General features: G+C 39.3%; 1 protein-coding gene across 10 annotated transcripts in view; it reads left to right on the top strand.

The window, feature by feature from the left end:
• PTPRM (protein tyrosine phosphatase receptor type M) overlaps positions 1 to 26,167 on the top strand; it is a 437,545-nt gene that overhangs the window by 402,700 nt on the left and 8,678 nt on the right. For all 10 annotated transcript variants that reach the window (XM_084219928.1, XM_084219932.1, XM_084219926.1 and 7 more), the window contains 8 exons: positions 247 to 344; positions 12,441 to 12,557; positions 16,836 to 16,990; positions 17,980 to 18,115; positions 18,694 to 18,843; positions 19,313 to 19,486; positions 22,239 to 22,370; positions 25,433 to 25,558. In XM_084219928.1, coding sequence (XP_084076054.1) covers positions 247 to 344; positions 12,441 to 12,557; positions 16,836 to 16,990; positions 17,980 to 18,115; positions 18,694 to 18,843; positions 19,313 to 19,486; positions 22,239 to 22,370; positions 25,433 to 25,558 — 1,088 coding nt within the window. The remainder of the gene's footprint in view (positions 1 to 246; positions 345 to 12,440; positions 12,558 to 16,835; positions 16,991 to 17,979; positions 18,116 to 18,693; positions 18,844 to 19,312; positions 19,487 to 22,238; positions 22,371 to 25,432; positions 25,559 to 26,167) is intronic.

The following is a 26,167-nucleotide window of genomic DNA, read 5'->3' on the forward strand; positions in this document are numbered from 1 at the left end:
TTATGGAGATAAATACCTAAGTGCTGGAGAACTAACTTTCTTTCAGAACACTATTTCAGGAGAAAAATACTTAAATGCAGATAGGTAGGATGACAGAAAAGAAATTGACCGACCCTAAATGAAAAATACGATGATAGTGATACGAATATATGTGTACAGTCACAGTTTCACAAAGTTCCCCAGAGACAAGCTTCCAATCATGAGACTTTCAGATAGTAACCACTTTGATTTGATTTATTGTTTCAGGACCAATGCAGGAGACAATATATGACTTCTGGAGGATGGTATGGCATGAAAACACAGCGAGCATAATCATGGTTACTAATCTCGTAGAAGTGGGAAGGGTAAGTGGTTTTTGTACTTAGAAAGATAAAAGACATCTAAGGTGTTTGCTTTCCAAAATTAAATAACAGACCAACAAGGTTCTTACATACTAAGTATAGCACATAAAATATGTATGACTGCCTGTGCTGAGAGGTTCATTATCAATTATTTTTAAACATTCCTTGGATGCTTGGCTTTGTTACCACTAGCACAATGAAAAAGTAGCTGATAAAGCTGCATTCTGTACAGCAAAGTCTGCAAAGATGGAAAAAGAGGGGACGTGTCATATGTTTGTATATGTCTCAGATACACTATTTCTCTTAAGAAAGTCAGTATACTTGTTGCAGAACAAGGTATGGAAGCATGTCTTTATTTTTTTTTAAGGAAGGCCAAGTGGGTGTCATTCTGAAACTGATGTCTGAGTAGTTAAACTATGAAATTGTTTCTTGGTATATTTGTCTAAATTGGTGTGGCTTGTTTGGGTTTTCCTTCTGGACTAAAGGCTTCTTGACTAAAACAGAAAAAATAAGCTTTACATATTTGTGCACTGTTTGTTGATCAGGAGGTCATGTTCCTGAGCTGGATAGTAAAGGAAAGCTTGAGTTATCTGACTCATATTGTGTAACTCTCTTTCTTTGCTTGGTAACTTCTAAAGTAAGCCTCCTACTCTAGTCATTAGGGCTAATTTTGTTTTCAACAAGTATTGAATGGAACCTTTTTCTGTGTTTCACACAAATGTCAGTAAGTGAGTCTTTTCATTTACTGCTTTGTCTGTGCACTGCTGTCTTAGTTCTCATCTGGGATGTTTTTTCAAGAAAATTTGCTTAGGAATTAGGTATATAGCTTTCATTTGATATGAAAAGAAATCCCACTGCTTTTATGGGAGCTACAGTAATTATTGTAAATCAGAGTGTCGAAATAAGAAGTGCACACATCTTGGTTTGAGCAGCATGGTTTTAAGAGATGTTTTTAATTTCACAATGGTGGAGTGTGTGATACTCCCTCCTCCCTGTGGCATTTGCATTAGGAGAGAGCTGTTTGTGTGGTGTGAGTTGAAGTCCTTTTGAGCAAGTCCAGTTTTACAATCTCAGTTTATTCTTCCACATGTCCTTTGTGAACTGATAATATAAATCCTAACACTTAGGTATCTGTGTGCTCCAGTTTGCTTACAGATCAGGTGCCAGGATTATTTTTAGATGTAAAAAGATGGGGATTTTGACTGCAATTAACACCTGCTGCAGGAGCACATGTACGACTAATTGCAGAGACAAAGAGGGATCATGGAGGCCACTTTAAAAATGCAGTCCCTTGAGTGAGGAAGAAGGTAGAAATAGCTGGATGGTCACGTATCAATTCAAAACAGATGGATTTGTAAGAATAGGAAGCTCTCCAGCAAACCTCTTTGTTAAAGCTTTATACACATTCATAAGTGCCCCAGTGAACAACTTAAAAAGGGATGTTTTCTGGGTATGAATAAACAAGCCTGAGAGCAAAAACAGCATTCTGCATGAAACCACATGCTGTTTTCCCAAAGTCAGTATTTGGAAGCACCAATTAGAGTGAACTGTCAGATGTCAGCAAGGGAGACACCAGTCTTGGTGCCGGTGCTGGCAGCCTCTGCTCGCAGTGTTTAGGTGCACAGCCCATTCCCACAGCAGCAAGAAATGCTTTGTGCCACCATGGAGATTTCTTCAGGGTGCAAGAGTCCTGGTGGGATACAGATCTGCAGCTTTGTTGTTTCTGGCAGCAGTAGAAATGACTTTGTTCTCACTTTCTCCGGAGGCCAGCACAGGTGAAATCAGAGAGCAGAAATTGAAATGAGCTTTTAATGGAAATAAAATTGTATGAGCCACAGAGCAATGCACTCACTCCTCCATTGGTGTTTTTGTGCCACTCCCAGAGCTGGAATCATCAGCAACAAGGAGGCAAATTGCAAACACACCATCTGTCCTGCAACCCCTAACACAAGCTCTGTGCCACCTTGAGTAGTAATGATTTTAATGGACTTTTGGTAGCATTCCTGTAGGGCAAACCTTTATAACCTTCCCAAACTTGAGGTTTTCTATTTCTATTGCTATCACTGCTCTAAGATTTATAGGTTTGGTTTTTTTTACTTATTAACCATGTTGACCCATGGTAAGCCAAGAAGGAAAATTCTTTTTGCATTTTCAGGAAACAGGAATTTTCAAAATTTAACATGTTTGCCACACGGTGTACGGCCTTCATGAATTAATCATTGAGGGGGCATATTTGTATTTGTTTTCCAGTACTGGCTGGATAGTCATTAAATCAGTGCTAGGAACTTGCTTCTTGCCCTGGAGCATTATGCATCAGGACTGGTTTAATTGCTGCTGGAGGAATCACCATGAGGCTGTCCCTAATACAGGCACCTGCTGCAAATGACTCAGTCCCCCATTACCCTCCAGCAGGGTCCGGGTACATCTGCCAATATCTGTCATTATCTGAGGCACACTTGTCAGAACTGCACATCCCTTTAAGCTCTTGTGTGTTCCAGTGAGGGACCCTTGTCAGTGTTTTTGGCACCTGCAGACTGCAGTGCACCTGGTATTTAAATGGCACCGAAATGTGTTTTGATTGTTTTCTCTCTTTAATGAACCCGCCTGAGGGACATTTAGCTCTTTATCTAGTAGCCTGTTACCCAGTCACTCACATTTACACTGCTTGTGAGGAAATTCAGAACTAGCTTGAGCTGTTGCACTAATCCATCTGCCAGAAGTCTTATCACAAAATCTGCAGGGCTCCCTAAGGAGACTTTTGTACTGATAATTTAAGCTAATGATTTCTAAACATATTTAGTCAGTTTTATGAAGACCTCATTAGAATGTGACTGTTTATTAAAAATCAAAATGAGGTCTCACAGTCATATAGAAGTAGCATTGCTGAGTTGCATGAATAGTTCTTTGATAAAGGATGATGAAATGGTGCTTGTTAAGGTTGGCCTAGGTTGACTACAACTCTTCTTCATGCTGGGATCAACAGCTTTCCACTCACAATGAAGTTCACAAAAAGAAAATGGAAAGTAATTAATGGTAATGATCCAAGAATAAGAATTTTCCAAGCCACACACTAATGGATAAAAAGCATAAACAAGAATCAAAACTCATATAATTACATCAGTGTGACAATAAACTGTTTCAAAGTAATGTATTCTGGATTATATTAATGCGAGAGGCCTATGTGCCCGTGTCTGTAAGTGGTAGAGGAACTGAAGATATTGTAATTTCAGGGAGCATCTTTACCTGAGATATTTAGCATAATCTGGTGGATTATTCTGTAAGAAGCAAAAGTTTTGACCCAGCAGTGTGATGATGTTACGATCACATAGTGTGATCATAAAGTAGACACAGAAGAACATCTTGCTTACTCCAAGAGACCACCCTGGAGAGCAAACTCAAAGACCCAGAAAAGCGCTGGGAATGGCATCAAGGTGTTTATGTACCGGCCAAAATCTCAGGTGGTTCTTGATTTGTTTTAGTGTTTACACACACTGAAACATTTCTGTCTTCTTTGAAGAGGCATGGTGGGAAGATTTAGAATATAGTCAATTGTGCCATATAGCTGTCACCTCCATCTTTGCTCTTGTTGGGTTGGTACTAGTACTTAGTTGGCAGAATCAAACTTGGCATGTCACATTTTTTGTCATTTTTCAGTAGTCCCTTTCTCTCCCACTTGCTTTAGGCAGAAGGAAGTTAGTAATAACTGATTAATAAATGCTGAAAAATTCAAAATGCTGCAAAATTCAGTAGAGGTGGTTATAAATAAATGCACTGCAAGGACTTATGATTGTCTGTTGTGCTTTTAATGTAACAAAGTATTCACAAACAAAATCACTATAAATAATTACAAAAAATAAAACTTCACCCCAGGAGCATAGTAATTACAGTAATTAGAATTTCTCAATTATTACTCGGAATTAGAAAACAGCCAGTGCTAATAGTGTTAATGAGCACACAAAAGACCCTTTTTGTGAAAGGAAGCAAGGTTGACTACAACAGAATGGATGTGACACAAAGGGGAATGAAGGTCAGCCACAAACTGGTAAACAGCCCCTATGCCTACACCCACACCTTTGTCTTACCCAAACTGCCTCTCCCTGCCATATTACCCCTCAGGAGTGGTGTACTTCCCTGACAGCCATTTCACACTCTTCCCAGGTGACATTTCCCTCCCAGAAGCTGGAAGGGCAGTATTTGCGTAGGGGAAAAGGAAGAATACAGTGGTGGTTTAACTTTTCCTTGGCTTGTTTTCCTGGACCTGTGCTTGACATGTTATGTATGTGGCACTTCTCTGCAAAAATGGGGATAGTTCCGACTTTTCATGCTTAAAAGAGTTCCATATGACAGCAAGGGATCCATACAACAGTCTTCTGACAGAGGGAATATCTCCTTGATGCTGGCTTGCTATAAAAAGCATTACTTGTAAGATAAATGGTGTCAGAAAAGGACACCTAGGGAAGTCTGTTCTTCCTTGGAAAGCTTGTCTGGTCACAGCCCTTAGGAATTGCATGTTCCTGTCTTTGGGTTCTCAGGATGTGCAGCACTGGTCAGCATGCAAGAGACATTTCTTAAACAGATTCAAGTATGCTTCCTTAACAAATAAAACCCAAAAGTCTTTATGATGAACCAGTTCTTCTGCAGATCTACTTGATAATTTTTGTTATCGACAGAGATTATACATCCAAGAAAAACTGCTAAATAAAACCCTGTCCAAAGAGTTTTTACTGGAAACAGATGAAAAAAAAAAACTTCATTGGAAATTTCAGCAACAAAAAAACTGTGTGAAACTTCCAATTGACTTAACACCTATGCTTAGAATGAAAATGGAATTTTTTTATCACAAAGCTATTACAAAGTTTGTACTTACACATTTTACAAGTTTTTGAGACTCTTCCATTAAGAAGATGCTTCTAATAAACAAAGGTAAACTCAAATTGTATTTAAGATTCAGATCACCCAGTGCTGTGATCTTGCAGAGGTGGAACACAGTGACTCTTTAGCATGTCTCACAAATAGCACATTTGTATTTAGTATAAATGGAAGAACACTCTGTCTAATTGAAACTCCCTCTAAATGTAATAAGCCAAATTGCCTACACTGGAATAAATTCAGGATACTGGTGTTAATGCTCCTTAGGAGGTGTGCCAAAGAGTTTGTATGCATATTGGTGACTAAGGTTTCATTTCAACTTTTCTACTGAAAGAAAGAAACCGCATTTTATAAATAAGAGAGGAAAGGTTGTTACAGGAATCAATTTGCTTTCTCAAGATAATTCTAGTCCAAACTTCTTAAATATATAAATAGTGTCCTTCCCCATCCATTGAATATTTTTTTCCTAATCTTGTTTACCCCCCAGAAATAGAACTTGTGCTTATGGTACATCTGCACAAGGTATTAAATTCTGTTCTTATACTTTTGGTTTCACTGTAATTCCAGTATCTCTTATTTGGTAGAGGGCAGTTTATACTTTTACAGAATATCAATGAGAAAAACAGAAAACCAATCAAAATTTAAAACTATTGTTAATCTTTCAAGTCAGTGAAGCCTTCTAGTCATCAAAACAGATTTCATCTTTCTAGATTTTTAACCAGAAATAGTAGGTTTACATTACTGCATTATACATAGTAGGGGAGGAGCCCTTAGGGAAAATTTAGTTTGTTCTCCTCCAGGAAAGAGAAGGAAGGACTCTTTGCATTTGTCTAAAAAAGATGGGCCCAGGTTAGCAATGTTAGCCTCATGAGACAGAACATCAAGCTAAAGGCATTCAGCACTGTCCCATGTCACGTGGAGCAGTCATGGGTTCAGCTCTCAGTGTTCTGTTGTATTCTCATCTCCAGTAAAAGCTATGTTTCAAAGAATGTTAATCAACACAGATTAATGTCTTAATGCTTACTAATCCAATTGAGATAATTCACTTAGAGAAACGAGCAGAAGAGGTTTAAGGATACACAAATGCACTGACCCTTTTGTTGGACCAACTGAAGTGCCACCAAGGTGTAGGATGCAACTTCAGGTGCAGTTTACTAAGAGGGAGGGCTTCAGGTTCGTACTTGAAATGTCAGGGCTAGCAAAATGACTTCATAACTGCAAGTCTCCTCACTTCAGCAGTCTGTTGAAATTATCTCTCAGTCTCTCTGTGAAGGGAGAAGTATCCTGGAGGCACTGACACAGTTTTTCTTTACCCAGTAGAGTACCATGTAGAGCTGTCTAAGCTAACATCAGATGACCAGGTTTTAGAACCAGAAGGCACTCCACTAAGTAGGTGGTGCTCTGTACCCAGTTAATGGCGTGATTTTGATCTTGGGATGGAAGCATGGTTCAGAGCACAGGCTGGGCTGCTCAATGCAGACACATCAGGTCCTTGGAGCACAGGATCTGAGAAACAGGCCCATGATTTCACAATTGTGTCAGGAATTAACACAGGCTTTGAGGAGCTCTAGCTAACCATCCTTCATCTTCTCATGTGTTCTGTGCTCAGCTTTTTTTTCTCCAGGGCTGTACTGAGATGCACAAAATTGCCTAAACATAAGCAATGAAACAGAGACAATCCATATTTCTCTGTTGGTATTAACAATAGAGGCAGGAACACTGGAAGAGCTTTACTTTGGGTTGCCTTACCCTAAGGGAGCTCTTCTAGGCCAAATCATCTTTATGGTCAAAAGAAGGCCACACCATGGGTTGGGCCTGTCACCTTAATTTCATCTAACCCACTCTGCCAGGTTGATGAAATGCTAACAGAATACTGAGTCTTAAGAACAAAGGGTCATACTCATTTTGTCAGGTGGAAATCATTTGTTTATGGCTGCTGGATGTCCAGAAAGCCAGCTCTTCTGGGCAGAAGGTAAGTGCACACACCAGGCAACTTAGGGCTGCACTGTTAGGGCAGCAGAAGGTGGAGAACTATGTCAGCTCTGAGTCATCCCAAGAAGGTAGGCTGAGCTAGCAAAATTCATGGAGACATCTCTCCCCACCCTGGCAGCTGTGAACAACATAAAGACTTCTGGCTGACTTCACAGAGACCCATTCATCTGATGGTGCCAAATGTATTTCTCAATAGTCTTCTACACCTCTTTTAGAAAACTGTAGAATGAGGCATAAAACTAATAACAGACTTGCTCAAAAAGCAAACAAAAGAAAATGAAAAAAAGGAAGACTGGGTTTTATCTCCTGTCAAAGGTTGTTTTATAACACATAAAATGTTCTTATATCGTAATGCATTTTTTGTTTGAAAAGTATTTAAATAAAAATACTTTCAATTATTGGATGTTCTTTTAGTTCAAGTCAGCCAAATAAGAGTGTCTGTTATCCAAGCTACATCTGTAAAATCTGTTAAAAAATTTACCAGTGAGCATGGTTGGCTGTTTCATTTTATAGCCAAGAGGTTTCACTTCAAAATTTATGTCTGACTTATCGTCATTACTTAGTTCAGGATTAATTTTAGATTAGAATGTATAATACTGCTCTTCACTAATGACAATCCATGCAGGGCATAGTCAGTTATATATATCACCCTTTTGCTAAGAATATTTCAGAATCAAAGGCAATTGGAAACTTTGAATAATCAGTGTTATTTAAACTGTTCTGTATGGACTGCAAAGTGTATTTCGCAGCCAGCTCACATATTAAGTCTGTAATATTGCTCCTATTCCAACATTCTAGGTAAATGAATTACTGTCCTGACTTTCCTACTGCCTTTAGCTACATGTGTCACATTGCCAAATGGTTAAATATACAGCTTCAGAAGTCACAATTTGTGTTCATTAGCCATCCACAGCCCACAATATTTGTTATATTTAGAACTATTAACAACAACTTTCCGCCTTCATTTTTAATCCTACGTTTCACACCTTAAACTATTTTACTGGGGGATGGAACTAGACAGTGGAAGTAGGTAATTCTCTTCTCCAAATTTCTAAAATTATTAGCAAAATAAACATGTTTGAAACAATTGGACAGTGTACCTTGGGATGAATAGATTAAACCAGAGCATTTTCATTATGTGTCTGGCAATCATCCTTTTATCTCATCTTGTGATGAACATCTGTATTTTTTGGCATGTTGATAGGCTATAAATGTGGGGTGTATGTGAACAAACTCTCAATTATGATTCTGCTCAGATGAGATTTCAAAATTATGTTTTCTGCTTTGTAGACGATACTTACTGTTATGGTAGCAACTGTGTGGAAAAAAAAGATCTAGTGCATTTAATATTCAGTTCTGGAATCATGTATCAATTATTTAGTTAAACCTTCTGTTAGTAAGGCTTTTTTGTAAAACACGTACCAAATGTTTATAAAATGGAAAAGAGATTCGTCAAGTTATGGTAGCTAAAGCTGTGCTAAAAAGAAAAATTGAGCATATGCTACCAGCAGTGTTTCTCATATTTAATGAGTAAAACCATATTCTATTTTGTTGCAATTGTCTTTTCTTGTACAAATAAAGGCCCTGATCCAATAAGCATTTATAAATGTGATTTTGATTTACACTAGTTAATCTACTTCTGTCTTTAAGACACCTTTGCATTTACTTGGGTGGTCCTAGAGAAGATGGGAGATGGATATTTAAGCATTTTCTTGACTTTTGGTTCTCCCAGAGTCCATGGAGTTCTCAGGTTGAGAGCTCAGCACGTGCAGAGCATTGCAGAACAAGAGTCAAAATAGGAGAAAAGCCTGAATTAAAATAAAGTTGGGCTTGGGTCTTTTTTCCTCTGTTAGAGAGTGAATCATCAGTTGGTCTGTGGCTCTGACTGAATTCTGGCACGGTTCCTGTGGCTTTCACAGCCCCTATTCCACTTGGGAGAGTTTTCAGGAAATTGTGTTGTCATGGATCCTTCTGCTCAGCTCCAGTCTGCTCCGTGCCCAAAATCCCCTTTGCAGCAGAGTAAGAAATTCCCGGTGGACCCAAGCTGCATGAGGCACAAAAGGCTATAACTTCTGTGCTATAACATCTCCCAGTGCTTCCCTAATTATTCCACTGTATCATCTTAAATAAGGTTTAAAAAAGAGTGGAACTGAATCCAGCAGTTGAGGCGTAAGAGCACGGAGACTGCGCTCTTCTAAATTGGTCTTTCCAAATTGTCCCTGGTTCTTAGCCATAATCCAGACAGTCTGGATTTACCAAGTTAGAAACAGGTGTGTTTTCCTTCAAGGAAAGAGCAATTTAATTCAGCCAAGGTTGCTCTCCCCTGCCCCCAGTTGTTTGTTTTGCTAAACTAGAGCTGTTTCAAGGATGGCAGGCACCCATCAGAAAGCTGGGATCACGGCTGCAGCTGCTCCCTTCATGCATGCAGTGGCACTCTCCATGTGGTTCAGGTTCCACCTATGGAACAGATATGTGAACAGGCAGGAAAAGGGAATCGGCTCCAGAGAAGGGGTTGTCAGTGCGTTGCTCCAGCCCAGAGGCAGTGTGAATTGTCTTACTCTTTATGAAGAGTCAAAAAGTCATTTTAGCCGTAGGTGGGAAAACCCTGTTTCAAAGAGCTTCTGGCAATGACTATAAAAGGGTCAGTTTGGTGGCCTGAGGGATTTGAACAGTGTGAATTTTCTGGATTATTTTAACAGCACAGACAAAACAATGAGCATTCAATGTCTTTCACTTTGCTTCTGAGAGGATTTTTGGAAATACATCTGAACAAAATAAGATCTGAATAAATATCAAGTAGATACAACAATAGATAGCAGCAGTAGCTACTAAACTGCTTGCAGCAATGTATAATGCTTTTGAAATGTTTGTTCATTGCTTACCATGGATAGATACGTTTTAGAGATGAACACACATTTTTCAGAGATCCTGTTGTTAGGGATCCTGGGAATGGCCCTCTGCTTGGTCCTTGGCTAGCGGAATCCTTCTCTCTGGCACTCTGTCAGCTTTCTGACTCTGGAGCATGGTGGGGGAAGCAGTCTTGCCACCCTTGCCCTGTTACAGCAGTGCCAAGCACTCTCCAGGGTCCTAGCTCCAAGCCTCTCACCATGGAAGAGAGCTCTGGTGTTGCCAGTCGTCCTGAAACCACCCTTAATACCAGATGAAAGGTGAAGACCACAAAGAATATTTTTTAGCCAATGCTATTGTGGTTACTAGGTCTGAAGGCAAGCACAGAAAAATAAATAAAAACCTGCTTATAAAGCTACCTGAACTTCAGCTCTGCTCTGGGAGCTTTCCATCAGCTGCGTAAGCAGGAACAATCTGTTAGGATGCTTGTACAATTTTGTGGCTGGGAGCCAGGGCTTCTGACCAGGCTACTCTTTTTCTGTGAAGAGGATCCTGATGTGGGGCTGTGTTTTGCCAGCCCTTCAACTCAATTCTATTCAGATTTAAATTTTATCCTGCTAATGAGCCAGAAAAAGGGCCAGAACTACTGACCCTGCCTGGACAAACTTTTTACTTTATCAGCCAGTGTCACTACTGTGATGTGGCAAGACTTCCTATCTATCCAGACAGTAAAGAAGGATTGCACACAATTATCAGCAACATTCTGGAAACAAATGCTTAAGAAAATGTATTTTCTTTTTCTTGACAGGCCAGGTTTTGACTCTCTGCATAATCCTTTCTATACTGAACCTGGAGTTTGTATAAATAAATCATTTGAATCCTGAATTACAGTTTTCATTGTATGCCTATACACACGTTCATCTGTTTTACCTTTTGTTCAGGATTAAACATGGTAGTAATCCAAATATTTTTGCATGAGAATAGGTCTGAAAAATAGTCTTATCAGTTGTGAAGTTTAATTTTTTTTCTATCAGTTTTCCATTTAATATTTTAAGTGCTCAAGTTTTTTACCTGACTCATTTAAGTGCATATTTAGGTAAACTAGATTGACATGTATTAAAAGATAATTCTAAATTTTCCCTTTGGTGAGAGAAAGAAACTGTTCCATGCAGCAGATGTAGAACAGATGCCACTCCTAGCACGTACTGCACTACTGGATGATGGCCAGATGCAGTGGTGATAGCATAGCTATTACCATGATAAAGCAGAGTAAAAGAGAGATGTAAGTAATGTGTTAGCTTCCCAGCCCACCACTTTGTCCACACAAATGGGAAGGAGGAGAAAATTCTTAAGTCAGTCAGCTATCTACATTATCATATACAGTCCTCAAACCACCCACTTTTAAAAACAGCAGTTAGTTTAGGTTGAGTTAACTGAGATGAATCTGACCCATAATGTTACCTGTAAATTAGTAGTTAAGCTATGTAGAGTTATAATAGTTAAAGCCTGGGCATAAACCTCAGCTCTTGACTTCAAGCACTGAGTTTTGCTATTTAACCTCTCATCAGCTCCTTTGGAAAGTTAATCTGAGAAAACGGGTGCTTTTCTAAAAATAGAGAATCATACAATAAATATCTTGATTTAGAAGGAATCCACAAGGATCATTGAAGTCCAGCTCCTGGCCCTGCACAGCACCATCCTGAAGAGTCACATGTGCCTGAAAGCATTGTCCAAATGCTTCTTGAGCTCTGTCAGGCTTGGTGCTGTGACCACTTTTCTGGGGAGCCTGTTCCAGTGCCCAGCCACCCTCTGGGGGAAGAACCTTTTCCTAATATCCAACCCAAACCCTCCCCTGACACACATACAGGCCATTGCCTTGGTTCCTCGCTGGTCAGCCCAGAAAAGGGATCAGTGCTTGCTCCTCCTCTTCCCCTCGTGAAGAAGCTGTGAATTGCCATGAGGTCTCCTTCCTGTCTGCAAAACACTTTCATTTTAGCAGATAGAAAGGTATTTTTGAGACAAATCAACAAGTAGAGGTTGGGGAAAAAACTTCTGGTGGTATTTGTCCCTCTGGGCACACTCTGCTTTGGAAAGCACAGGAAACAAACAGTTCAGTTACCATAACTGAACTGTTCAGGGCATAAATATCCTTTGTGCTCCAAACAAATCTGCCTTACTTCACTAAGCACAACACAAAGCTCATGTGAAACTCTGAAAGCTGTCTTAAAAAGAGAAGAGGCAATGTCCCTCAAACATTTACGGGTGCAGAAAATGTGACTGTTCTGTGCATGATTGCACTTGAAATCAGAAATCATTGCACAGAATGCAAAATGGATTATGTATGAACCTTCTAAAATAAATGAACCTTAATTTCTTTTGTATCTTTTAAAGGTCAAATGCTGCAAATACTGGCCAGATGACACAGAGATATATAAAGACATTAAAGTTACCCTAATAGAAACAGAGCTACTGGCTGAATACGTGATTCGAACATTTGCTGTAGAAAAGGTAAGTTTCCAAATTCAGTTTTCTTAAATACATTGGTATCTGCCAAAGTAACTTACATGCAGATTCAACAAGGGAAAGTTAAATCTTTTGACTGACATTCTGGGTTTATAGGTTTTTTTTGGGTAAACTACTACCGCCCTCTTATGGTAATCTGTTTTTCTTCTTCAAATGCAGCAACTGTTCTGTGCTTTTCATCACTGTTGGCCCCTGCCTGAGTTAGAAAAAGTGATGTTCCTTGCCTAGGAGAAATCGAAGCCTCCCTCCCAGCAATCAATTGAAAAACACATTTGTGCTGCTTTCCCATCTTACATTCCCCACAATCATTTTCTGTCTGTACCAGAGGCTACATGCAGCATTATTCAGAAGTCTGTGGTAGAGAATACAGTTTTCTGTTGGGCCGGGCTGTGCCTCGTCTGCAGAGACAGAGCTGTAACAAATTACTGTTCTTCTCAAGGCAATTTCCCTTTTCACTGGAATCCATCCTTACATGGAGAGTTCCAACCAGTGTGTTGTATTACTGTTTGTTAGAGTAATGCCACGCATTTGTTTGATGCTTTGTAGCCTGTAGGACTTGCAGCTCCCCAGCTGCAATACATGGAAAACATAGAAATAACAAATAAGGTACTCACTGAAAGTGAGAACAGGCAGGGTCAATCAGTCCATGCATTTTGTGTCAACTCAGCAGTTCCGTTCAGAATTCATTAAAGAACAGAAAGGTTTAAATTGTATGTATCAGGACCCATTTGAGTTGCAGAACACCTGGGGCCTCCTTGGTAAGACTAGATATTCCTAATAGCATACCAAAGTAACACCACGAGTAGATTTTCAACTAATTAGCTTAGAAAGCTTTGCAATACCCATGATTTATTTGTTCTCTATAATGATGAAATAGTATTCATTTATGGGTTTGAAGAACATAATATTTAGCATCAAAGAATCCTGCACCCAGATATGTGAAACTGCCAGAATGACTACCCCACAGGGTCTCTGTACACATGTCCAGAGTAACAAAGGAATTAGGGTTTTTTCCTGTTTTATTTTTCAATCTAGTACTTAAATATGCATCAATACAGCAACCTGAGGGTAATGATAATAGAATTACAGGGTTTGAATGAATTGAAATATTGTATCATGTTTACCACTATACATATTGTAGACTGAATTCACTCAAGCCTGTTGTTTCCTTGCATTTAGGTATTTTTAATAAACAGATGAGAAACGTTGGCTACACTTTGAAGTAGATGAAGCACTGGTTGATTTCTATTCTGCAAATTTTAAGCTCATGCTTTGATGTTAGCTTTTCGCTTCTTAACTGGGACTGAAGAAAAGACCTAGAGGATTTTACAGTTGAACATAACCAAACTGTCTTGAATAAGTGCATTAGAATAGATAGAGATAAAAGGCACTAAACATTTTATTTCTTTTTAAAAATCTCCATCTGAAAAGATTTCATTTAGACACTGCTTTTTAATAGTTGGTAGTTTTCCAGTAAGCCTCTAAAAGCAGTGTCACTGTAGTTTGAGTAAAGTACATTTGTTTTTACTCTATTTTCCATATTTTTAACTCCTCCAATGGTACTGGAACATCAAGTCTGTACATTTCTTTCACCATAATTCTCTCAAGTTTATATTTTTGATATACTGAGATTGGTACCTTCCCCTTCCCTAAGTCAAGGTGCATGATGAGACAGAGAGCACCCTAACCAAACATGCAGATAATACCAATTGAAAGGTGGTATTGTCACACTTAACACTGCAGCCTCCGTTCCAAAGGACTTGCAGATTTCACTAACAGCACCTTCAGTAATTCAACAGGAAAAAATTGCAGAGTGCTGTGCCTTAGGTGGCCTAACCCCCTGTGTCAGGGGACTTCTGGGGACAACGTGTGAAATCCAGAAGGATTAAAGATTTAGCACATATGTACTGCAAGGGTGGAGTTAAAAGAACTAGCCTTGTCCATTGTGGCAGATGAGGAGGAGGGTAAGGAAGACCTAATTGCAGCCTCAGGTTCCTCATAGATGTTCAGAAAATCAGAGGAATCAAATTCTCCAAGACCTTTAGTCCCTTCTGACCGTCCTTTCTGTTTGTTGATGAACATCTCATACCTGCTCATAAAGTAAAATTTAGAAATTGATTTGCTTGAAAATAAACTGATTTTAGTTTTGTTGGGGTTTTTTTAATGGATATTGAGTAGCAGAGGGATAATGCTGAGAAAATTGAAGCCAAAAGTGCAGTCTGATTTTGAGGACTGTTTCCTAGATATGCTTTGCATTGCATGAATAAGCAGTTCCTTTGGAGCAATTTCTTTACAGCACAACAGTTAACTCAGATGAATAAGTCATACACCAGTAGTAAAATACAGCAGCAGCAGAAGTTTTTGTAGAATTTTTTAACATCCTAGGGTTTAACAGTGTACAGCATTTTCTGTTTGTTTCAGCTGTACAGTCTTTCCCAGATGAGCATATGCTTTTATGATTCATGCAGTTGTGTGCTATTTTGGGTTTAGAAACCAGCGGGAAAGCTAGATATGAAAGTCATTCCTTTGTAGATACAATAAGAAAACTCATTATAAAAGTATCCTATATGCAAAACCTTTCCTAAGTATCTGTTAACAATGACAGACAGAAATTCAGTCAGCCTGACAGACAGCCTGTTCACAGCTAAGGCAGAGGATGTACAGGACATAACCTGATCTGTGTAGCAGCCAGGCACATTGCTTTGGAGGGGCAGTTTGTTTTTTGTAAATTGTTTGAAACCTCATCTGTATGCTGCGTGAAGAATTTATGTGGGATACTCACTTCAGTCCTCAGCTTGTATAGTCATGGCATTGCTTTTTTCTGTGGGATCTCTGTTTCTTTGGGGGTCATGGGCAGTTGTTACAAGCAATATAGAAGTGTTTGAGGCACTTCCTGTCACCTAAACAGAACTATTTGCAGAGTTGAAGGCCTTGCTTACAGCAGTAGAGATGCATTAACTAACACACTCTAAAATTCCCAGAGAGCAGGGACCAAATTGTATTCAAATGTGTTTGCTAGACTGTCTTAAAATGCAACTTATTTTGTCTATCCTGTTTCATTATGTTTTAAAATTGGTTTTAGGATATAAGGTCATTTCTGTTTAAAGGGTGTGATCTCCTCAGTCCACACCACTGCTTCATATGCTCTTAATCCTCTCCCTTGCCTGCCTTTTTGTGTCTATTTCCAGGGGAGATGAGATATTTCTCTGAGCAGATGCCCTGTCTCCACAGACCCCCAGCCTGAGCTGTCAGAGCATCAAAGACTCCAACATACACTAAGTCATCTCTAGTCCTGTAGCACTGTCCAAAATTTCTCCACCACTGAAAATCCCAGAGTAATGCATAATAGCAGTAAATTAGGACGCTTATATTACTTACTATTCAAAGAGAATAAAACCTTTTATATGCAAACCAGCTCAATACAGAAAATACATCTTTAAGAAGAAAAGCTGTAAACTACCAGTTACTAGTATTGTTGACATTTAGTCCATCCTAGACATGATATGCCATAATTTTGCTATTTGTTTATCAGCTATGTATGATGGCCTCCAGTTTGTGGATTTCTAAGGAGAATAAAATACTGGCAGCTGCATTCTTAAAGGGGAAAGGGAAAATACAAGCAGTAAGAAAAGAAAACTTAGCATACACACTTCTAATATCCAGACTGCTCCCCAGAGTCACATGGGAAATTACTTGCACAATCAGCTTCTCATTCATACTTGTCTCGCTATATCCATGTCCTTGTAGACTATGGCAAATCACCTGAACAGTGAGCATGTGGAGGGCTACAAACACAGCCCCTATGATTGAAGGTGCAAAAAGGTTTCCTATTATTCTGCTTTTTCTTTCATACCAATGAAGGAGACAAATGAAAATTATGCTGAAGCTGTAGTGCCCTGAAGTCAGCAGCAAAACCCCTGTGGAGGGCAGTGGGGAAAAAAAGGTCATCAGTGCTCTATGTTCAGCCTTGCTGCTGACCTGTTCTGTGATCATGGCGTGCATCTTAAGGCCACAGTTTGCAAAGTAGCATAGTACTTAAATAGAGAGTTGAGCATTTCTCTTGCTGCTAAAAGTTTCTGACCAATCTAGTGCTTGCTTACTTAATTTTGCTGGAAGGCTTTGAAACCAGTTAGTACCTAACCTTTGAGCTTGCTCTCCTGCTATGAGGGAGCTCTCCAGCAGTCTGTATGGATTGTGTTGGTAGGGGGTGCATTTCAGCAAGGCTCAGGCTTCTGAAGATTTCAACCCTTGTCTTTTCAACAGAGAGGTGCTCATGAGATTCGGGAAATACGCCAGTTCCACTTCACGGGCTGGCCAGACCACGGTGTCCCATACCATGCCACGGGCCTGCTGGGATTTGTGCGGCAGGTCAAATCCAAGAGTCCGCCCAATGCTGGGCCTCTGGTTGTTCACTGCAGGTAGGTAAAACAGAAATATCTCTGCTGTGGTTTGCATTAAACTCAAGACTTCATTTGCTTTTCCTTTACTGTGTATTTCCCACACAGGCTGCTGAAGCCACTGGGGGTTGTCTTGTTTTCAAAAGACAGGTGTTTGCTAAGGAGGGCAGGAGCCTCCCCTGAAATGGAAAATGTAACACACCCCCACCCCCCCCTTCCAAATTGCTATAAATTTTAAATTAAGGGGCTCTCAGGCAAAAAATACAGGAACAAGGAACAACAGTTCTTTAATAGGGAAGAAAATAAAAAGATAAACAATGCAGTAAACTAAAACAACACTGACAGAGTCAGAACACAACCTGACACCCTGTTGGTCAGGGTGTTGGTAGCAGTCCAATTGGAGATGTGCTGCAGTCCTCCTGGAGTGTCAGGTGTGGTTCTGTTGGAGCAGGGGGTCCTGTAGAAAAAAGGTGTAGTCTTCCTCTGACGATCCAGGGGAAGAGAGCAGCTGTTCCTCTGGGAAATCCAGTGGAGAAAAGCCGTGCTGGTGTTCCAGAATCTCCACGTTATATCAGGCTAGAATGCCTGGCTCTCCCCTCTGGGTGGAGCATCTCACAATGGGATGCTATAGTTCTTACCAGTCATGCAGTGACATTCAATAGCCTGTTATCAGCAGATGTCTCCCCAGTTGTGGAAGAGATAAGGAAAACTGCCCGCTTAACAGAAGACAACTGCCATACAGATGGTAAAAAGAATACAATTTGCTTGACAATCCAGGACAGAGGTCTACTCAAAAAATAACTTTAAACAAGAATACATATATTACATATATAAAAGAAAAGTATATAGATATATAAATGAGAATAAGAAAGCTGAGTCTGAAGTTCTGCAAGTACCTGGCTCAATGTCAGTAATCATCCAATTGATCAAGCACCTGTGAGATGAACCCTTACACCCTTTACATTTCCAATACACTGCTGCACATTGACTGTGCTCTTCCTCTGCTTCAGTGCTGGTGCTGGCAGAACCGGATGCTTCATTGTCATTGACATCATGCTAGACATGGCAGAACGAGAAGGCGTCGTAGACATCTACAACTGCGTGAGAGAGCTTCGATCCCGCAGAGTTAACATGGTGCAGACCGAGGTACTGCTCATCTACTGGAATACTGCTTTGCAAGAAAAAATACCCTTCTAGCCCATAAAGATGGAGCTTTGTAGTTGGCACCCTCCAGAAAGTAGTTTACTCGGTCACATGCAGAAAATAGTCTCTGCACAAACCTGAAGAACCGTTTCCCAAACAAGTGCACAGTTATGCTTCCCTGAAGGTTCACAGTGTTTCTTAAAAAATGGGGGAAATCGGGAATGTTTCCTCTCAGGGAAGGATTGATTCTGGAGTACATCTTGTTGAGGCTTAGTTTCAGGACAGCACCTACAGAACCGTCCAGAGGAATGAGAAAACCAGAAACATTCTGAGTTTTGTTACAGAGTGTTACTGCACTTCTCTAACTACTTGGAGTTAGTTTAAGCCAATCTTTATGTATTCATCTCTGAATGAGTGGGATAAAGTTTTTTAAACTGTGGTTGTTACTTCTGGTCTTGCTTCAGTGCTGGTAAGCTGAAGAGTGAAGTAGCAACCATATTAGTTGCTATGTTTTATTTACCAACGTACTAATGGTCCATGCATTCCATGTCAGTAACTATCTGTTTTAATTGCTTAACCAGGAACAGTATGTATTCATCCATGATGCTATCCTGGAAGCCTGTCTTTGCGGGGACACATCTATTCCAGCTTCTCAAGTTAGGTCTGCTTACTATGAAATGAATAAACTAGATCCTCAAACGAACTCAAGCCAGATCAAAGAGGAATTTAGGGTAAGTAGTGGCTTACATTGCCTAGAAGCTGTAGAGTTCAGGTATAGTAAAGACTTCTGCTTAAGTTTTTATAGCCATATGAATATTGTAACAGGTCTAGGAGAGAAAGATGGCAAAAAAAAGGAAAAATAACACGCCACTCATCTCTACTGAGTAATGCTGAATCATAAAATAATGCAGTGGGGTAGTAGTAAAATATTCATTTTACTCGAGGGAAGTATGTCAGTCCTTCTGCTGTCCTTTCTCCAGAAGGCAGGCTACTCCGCAGCTGCCTTTGAGGTTATTTTCCATAATCGTATGCTTCCGGGATTTCTCTGCTTCCAAAGCCTGCTGACTGTCATGTGTTTTCATTTCTCTGCATATTGATTCCCGCTGAAGCTGAATGCTGAGCTGATCTATTCTTAAATATTTTGGGTTGCTTTCACTGCTGTGCTAATTTTTCCATTGCATTGTTTACTCTCCTTGACAGACTTTAAATATGGTGACTCCGACGCTGCGTGTCGAGGATTGCAGCATCGCGCTTTTGCCGCGAAACCACGAGAAGAATCGCTGTATGGATGTGCTGCCTCCAGACAGATGCCTGCCTTTCCTCATCACGATAGATGGGGAAAGCAGTAACTACATCAATGCTGCGCTGATGGATGTAAGTCTCCACCACATCATTAATAATAAAAAGGCAATAAGCAGCCCTCCAAACTGAGCCGTGCTAGAAAATGGAGTCAGCATAAGAAGGAAAACCTTCTGGCTTGTTTTGTTTCCCAGAAGCATGGCACAAAATCTTTAAGCTCCCAAGTACGTTTAGGATCACACATATGTTATGTCACAGCCAAGGTTCCAAAGCTATGCTCAGAGAGCAATTCGGGGAGTTTTGATAAATTAAATGTGTCTGGATTTCTCCCTAGTGCTTGAATTTTTAACCATCTGGCCTAGGAAAACAAGAGTTACCTATTAAGAGATACAGGCAGTTAAACAGAATAATAAGGTTTGCAGCAATATTTCAGTTCCCTTTGTTTATAATTTAAACAGTAATTAACAAAAAAAATAATTGTCTGTCAACACAAGATAGTACACAAGCCATTACTTCAGCCTTCCTGTTTATTTCTGCTTGAATGAATGGTTCCTCTTCATGTGTGTGTGGAGTTTTTGCCCAAATGCATCTATGGCAATTCTAATCCTTGTAATAGAGTAACACTAAAAAGACACTTAAACTGCCTTTACAGTCTGTAGATATTTATAGCCTATTTTTGACAATTTACAGCTATAGTCATTACTGTTGTCAAACACATAAACAACAAGAAAAAAGAGGTTACTAAGGAAGGAACACATTGTAAATGGCCTTTTTTAAAAGTGGAGCCAGAGTAATAACAGTTTATTGCAGTTTATTTTGTTTCTTTCCTTCCAAGTTCTCAAAGCTTTTTCCTAAAATAAGCCAAAGTTCAAAACACTCCTGTGAAAATGTATCTTCGCATTTATCTATGTAGAGAAACTGAGAACAGAAGTGTAATTGACTTGTCTAGCTTCTCATAGTAGGTCAATGACATTTCATATTAAAACAGAGGTGCCTTAATTTGTGGTCTGTGACTGTGCCATTACATTGTCTTCTTTCCTGGAGACTTCAGTACTGTTTTGTTCCATGAATTGAGTAATGCTCAGAAACAGCAGGGCCTTAAGAGTTGCTTTGAAGATGCTTCCCTTCTTCACTATTAAAACAGTGGGCTACATGCAGATCTGTGTCTGGGCAAAAGGCTCCAGGGAGGAGGTGATTTGGGTTGGTTTCCACCTGAAGCATGCTTCTGCAGCATCCCTGCACTGATGGACGAGAGCAGACGTTTGTCCATCTCTCTAAACACTCAATCTCCAGCAAGCAAGATTAAACGTGTCCCCCCTCTCCTCTTGAATCCATTGAGGTGTTGTTGAATCACCTCATGTAAGCCTTTCAGAGCTCACTTCAAGAAAAAGTGGTAGCAAGCATAGTTTTCCTTATTCAGTATCAGAATGAGTTTGAGAATAGTTTTCCCAAAAAACTTCTGAGGATCCTAGTTAAATGAAAAATGGAGACCCCTTTGGACATCTCTCATCTGCATGAAGCTTCCAGCAAGGCAGGACCAGTAGGATAGAAAGCAGCTGCCTAATGTAGGAGCAGCATCATACCTGCTGGTTGCCATGTGCTGAAACAAAGAACCAAAGTTTTGCATGTCTGCATCTGTACCCAAAACAGTGGAATCATTTTCTGTGGTCTCCTTAGTGACTGTCTGTGAAATAATGATCATAGAATATCCTGAGTTGAAAGGGATCCATAAGGATCACCAAATCCCATAATTGCTTGGGTGGGTTGGAAGAGACCTCTGGAGTTCATGTGGTCTGACCCCTCCTGCCAAGCAAGGTCACCCTGAGCAGGTGACACGGGAATGTGTCCAGGTAGGTGTTGAATGTCTCCAGAGAGGGAGACTCCGTGACCTCCCTAGGCAGCCTGTTCCAGTGCTCTGCCATGTCAGTAAATAAATCCTTCCTCACCTTCAGGTTGGACCTTCTTGTGTTTTAGCTTATGTCCATTGCTCCTTGTCCTTTCACTGGCCACCACCAAAAAGAGTCTGGCACTATCCTCTTGGCACCTGCCAAAGTCAAAGCCACCAATGTTCAAATCCTGACCCTGCACAGGGCAGCCCCAGGAATCTAAGCATTTGCCTGCAGTAGCTGATCTGATTTGATCTCTGTTGTGGTGCAAATGGTTCAGTTCAAGGCATGTAGAGACTTCCCCGCCCTCCTTAATGAAGGCAGTGGCACCCCCTCCCAAAAATTGCCCCAATATGGCCACGGTGCTTTTCAACACTCAGAAGGATGTAAGTGAAAATGTTGGTTTGAGATCCACAATGGAAAAGTTCCAGCAAACAGCTCTGTCAATGACATACTCTGGTACTAAAAGAAACAAAGAGCGCTGAAATTTATCCCCTGGGTATCTTCACTGCTGTCAGATAGACCAGAATTTCAACAATATTTCTGAAGAATAACTAGATATTTCCTTTCACAGGCATCATTCAAATTTAGAGCTAAATGCAAACAGCCAAGATTAATCTGTCCATTAACAGCTCAAAACAAACCCGTTGCTCAAAATCTTGTAGGAGTTACATTGGAAGCAAAAGCCTCTGATGATTTTACTCTATGCCTGTGGCATGAAATACATTTTAGAAATATAACATTTGCAGAAGTTATATCTTTCCCAAATTCAATTTATTAACTTTGAAGCATATAAGATCTCAGGAAAGAGCTGAAAACAATATATTAATTATACAGAAAATAGAAATAATGCTTTTGAAGTTTTGGGGCTATGACTGACATTCTGCTAAATGATTTTTCTCTCTTGCCATTCTTCTCATCATCTTGTTACTTCTTTGCAGAGCTACAAGCAACCATCAGCTTTCATAGTTACGCAGCATCCCTTACCAAATACTGTCAAAGATTTCTGGAGACTGGTCCTAGATTATCACTGCACTTCAGTAGTTATGTTGAATGATGTGGATCCTGCACAAGTAAGTTGAGAAAAATGCTTCATTTGAAAGAGGAGTGCTAGTGCCTCCTCATTTCAGAACAGCTTTAAGATGTAATTAGTTTTTTTAAAACAACATTAAATGCTTACAGACTAAAACATTGATTTGTAGCTTGCAGATACTCACAGGGGAAGAGGAATAAATCAGACCATCAGCAGCTTCTCCTCCAAAATGTTAGTGCATACAGACATAAATGCATGCACCTGTAATTTATTCTAAGAGAACATGTTTTGGGAAGGGCTGCTAAAACCCAAAAATTAAGGTTGTAGAATTCTGACTCAAGTCTGAAACATGCTGTAGTGGCCAAAATCACGAACGGAAGCCAACAGCTGTTCATTTAGCCTGCCTGAAACAGGTCAATGACCTTGATCTCCTTACCAGGGAATAGGTGTTCCCAGTGTGAAATCTGTGTTGTGTGTTGCAAAAAATTATGTCATTAGCAAGGAGATAGGAACTAAACTAGGAGAGAGGAGCTAAGCATTGGAGACTAAGCATCCTTTGGAAGAGAAAAGAGGGCACCAAAATGTGTAGGGGAATGTAATTACCTTACAAAAGAGTTGCACATGCTGTACATGTTGTTCAGAAAATTGGAAAACTGAACCTACTGGTTGGCAATTTAATCACTAGGATTAATCACTAAGTGTCCCAGAGCCTGGCTCACAACTGCACAATTCCAAGTTCTTAGAAAGATATCATTTCCTTAGTTCCAACAAACTGCACCAGCCCTCTGCTGGAATAATGTGGCAGTAATCTGAACTCTTAATATGTAAATATTTGTTAATTATTGGTTAAGAGCAATTGTGATTTTTTTAGAGCAGACTCCAGGTCATTTAATGATCAAGAATCTTTTTAGCTTTTTTCTGTATTGCATATACTTAAAAAAATGTTTCCTCTTCTTTTTAACAGGTAGAATTTGTTTGTAAAAGATACTGATCTTCCTTTTGGTCTTTCAAAGGAACATGTAGAAATTCCACACACTGTTTTAAAGACTGAATTTCTGATTCTAAGCCCTGCACTGTCTACAGGGAGGAAAAACAGAAATGAAAGACAAAACTTTTATTCATGAATCTAAGATTATTTTCTGAGTGAATAAGGAAAGACTCAAGGGAGACAGACTGTTAGGGACTGCTGAACAGAGTGTTTTTTAATTTGTTGGCTGTGTTTTGAATTTACAATAGGGCATGGCTATTCCAAGCATGTATTAGCCTCACAGGATTTAAAAGCTATTGGGATATGCAGTTAATGCACCTGCCTCTGCAGTATGTTAAACCTTTTACCTCGTAATGTGAGTAACAATCTTTTCATTAGGAATAAATCTCAAAACCCTCAGAGCAAACAGAAGTGGAGAGAGGGCAAAGCTTATTAAAAACACACATTACATTCAGATTTATTAATAATTACTGTTATGATTATTATTATTTATGTATATATGAAGTGTTTACAGTTCTGTTTAGATATTACCATTTATGTGGATTGTTATGCTCTATTGGGAAATGAAATTCAACCCTTCACAGTGGCTCTGACTTGAAGAGAGTTGCTAGCATCACTTGCATGCAAAATGTGCAAACTTAAATGCTTTTGGTTCCTTTAGAACTTGAAATCATAGCTTCCTAAAACAGCCCCAGCAAACAGCTCTGCTTATTATCATTTAAGCATTTTTCAGAGATCTGTTAGAACTGTATTCCTATGTATTTGAAAGATGTGTACTAAACTGTGCACATGTTAAATGATCTGAGCACTGGCATTTGCAACAGTTATATGCATTGCATTTTTCTATCCTGTACGCCATCATATTTCATAATAAAAATTTGTGTGAGTTTTAGACAATATTTGGAAAGCAGTTGTCTCAGCAGACCACATCATAGGGAGGGTTAAAAAAAATGAAAATATATTTTCCTACTTAAAATTTCTGGGTTTAACTTGTTAAAGTGATCTCCTGCAAATCAGATCCTGTTTTCTTTTCTAATTGATGTAGTAAATGATTATGTTTTCCTAAAATGTAGTCATCTCTAAACAGCTTTGTTGAGAACTAAGTATTGTAAGAAGTGCAAAACAACATCTGGAGTAAATGTGATTAGTCAGCTCAGCTCTGGATCACCAACAGCAATGCAGCAGAATGAAGACCACAGCTGTTTTACTGATTGAAATAAAAAGTTCCAAATATGACATCAATGCTTCTGCAAGCAAACAAAATTTCATGAGTTCATATTTAATTTTGGTGAATGCTTACAAAAGCTACATGCTCAAACTGCTCTACATATCCCTGGCAAAAAAAAAAATCATTAGGATTTTTATGAAAAAAAGAAATAGGCAGATTCTAGCTTCAAAAACCTTTTTGCAAAGTGTTGATTCAATCTTTAAAGTATTAACACAGATGGTAATTGGTTCATGGATTAAGCCATTGTTATATTATTAGACACTAAAACCATGCAAGATAGCAGTAATTTTACTTTGTGATCTCTTAGATACCTAGAAGTAATTTTTTCTGAGAACTGAAGAAAGCATAATTAATATTTTCAGGTGTCACTAATAAGATGAAATTAAGCAATTATTGAAAGTTTAAAGCAATGCTAATATTAGCCAATATTATTTTCACAGGTGAAAAACGTGAAAGTTAAGTCCTGAGTTTTGAGAATTTATGTACCTTTGAGAATTTACCTAGCATAAATCACATGCAGTTTGAATTATTAGCAACTATTCAGGGCAGTTGGAGGTCCCAGGCCTTTGGTCTTTAGCCTCCACTGTCTCCAAGATATGGCAATATTTGTCAGCCTCTCCCTGTCATGTCATAATCAATTGCAGAAGTAATGTTGAGTGTCAGAAGTGTTTTACTCCAAGCAGCAGACACGGAAAGTACAGCAGCAAGAACCAGCATGTTAGGTACATGGAAAGGCATTATGAAAGCAAAGTGCTTGAGACCGAACCTGGTGCGTCGTGTATTTTATGAAGATACTGTGCAAGAATTCCAGTAGTAGTACATGTATGACAAATTCAAACACAGGTTTGAATTAACTGTGTTCTTTTTTGTCCATGGTCTCGTTTAGCTCTGTCCTCAGTACTGGCCAGAAAATGGAGTCCACCGGCACGGTCCTATTCAGGTGGAGTTTGTATCGGCTGACTTAGAAGAAGACATCATCAGCCGGATATTCCGAATTTATAACGCAGCCAGGGTAAGGATCTTATTTGCAAAACAATTTTGTCTCAGTAGATGAGTTGAGTCTACTCGAATCATAAAAATGAAAGCTAAACTCACATAGAACCATTTTCATTTCTCAGCGTATTTATTTGAAAGCAATGGCGCAATACTGAGTCACAGCACAATCACAGAGGAAAAAAAGACTTCTATGTATAATAAAAGGAAAAGAAAAAATTTAATACATATCTCAAGTGTGTTAAATGCAAATGAAATAAATGCAGCATTCAGATTGTATGATAGCCAAAAAATGCTGAAATCAGTGCTGTTTTCAATAGTTTGAAATTAGCCATCTTGTATATTTGTATCCTGTGTTATATGAAGAAAGCTGTGCACCAATACTAGTTATGTTTTTCAATAGCAATCCCAGCCTCTGAGTGAAGATCCTCTCCCAATAACCACACTTCATAACATATGTAACCACTTAAGAAGGGCAAGCAGGTTGTTCTTGTATCCAGCTTTTATGCTCCCATAAAGTTAACAGAAGACTAAATAAGGCATGTCTTTCAAGCTGAGTGGAAAAAAGATTCCACCACAGACCAGATATCTGTTCCCATCCAGGGAGCCTTTGCAATGGACTCTTATC

The sequence above is a fragment of the Fringilla coelebs genome (genome assembly GCF_963513975.1).
Source record: "Fringilla coelebs genome assembly, chromosome: 1".
Classification (NCBI taxonomy): Eukaryota; Metazoa; Chordata; class Aves; order Passeriformes; family Fringillidae; genus Fringilla; species Fringilla coelebs.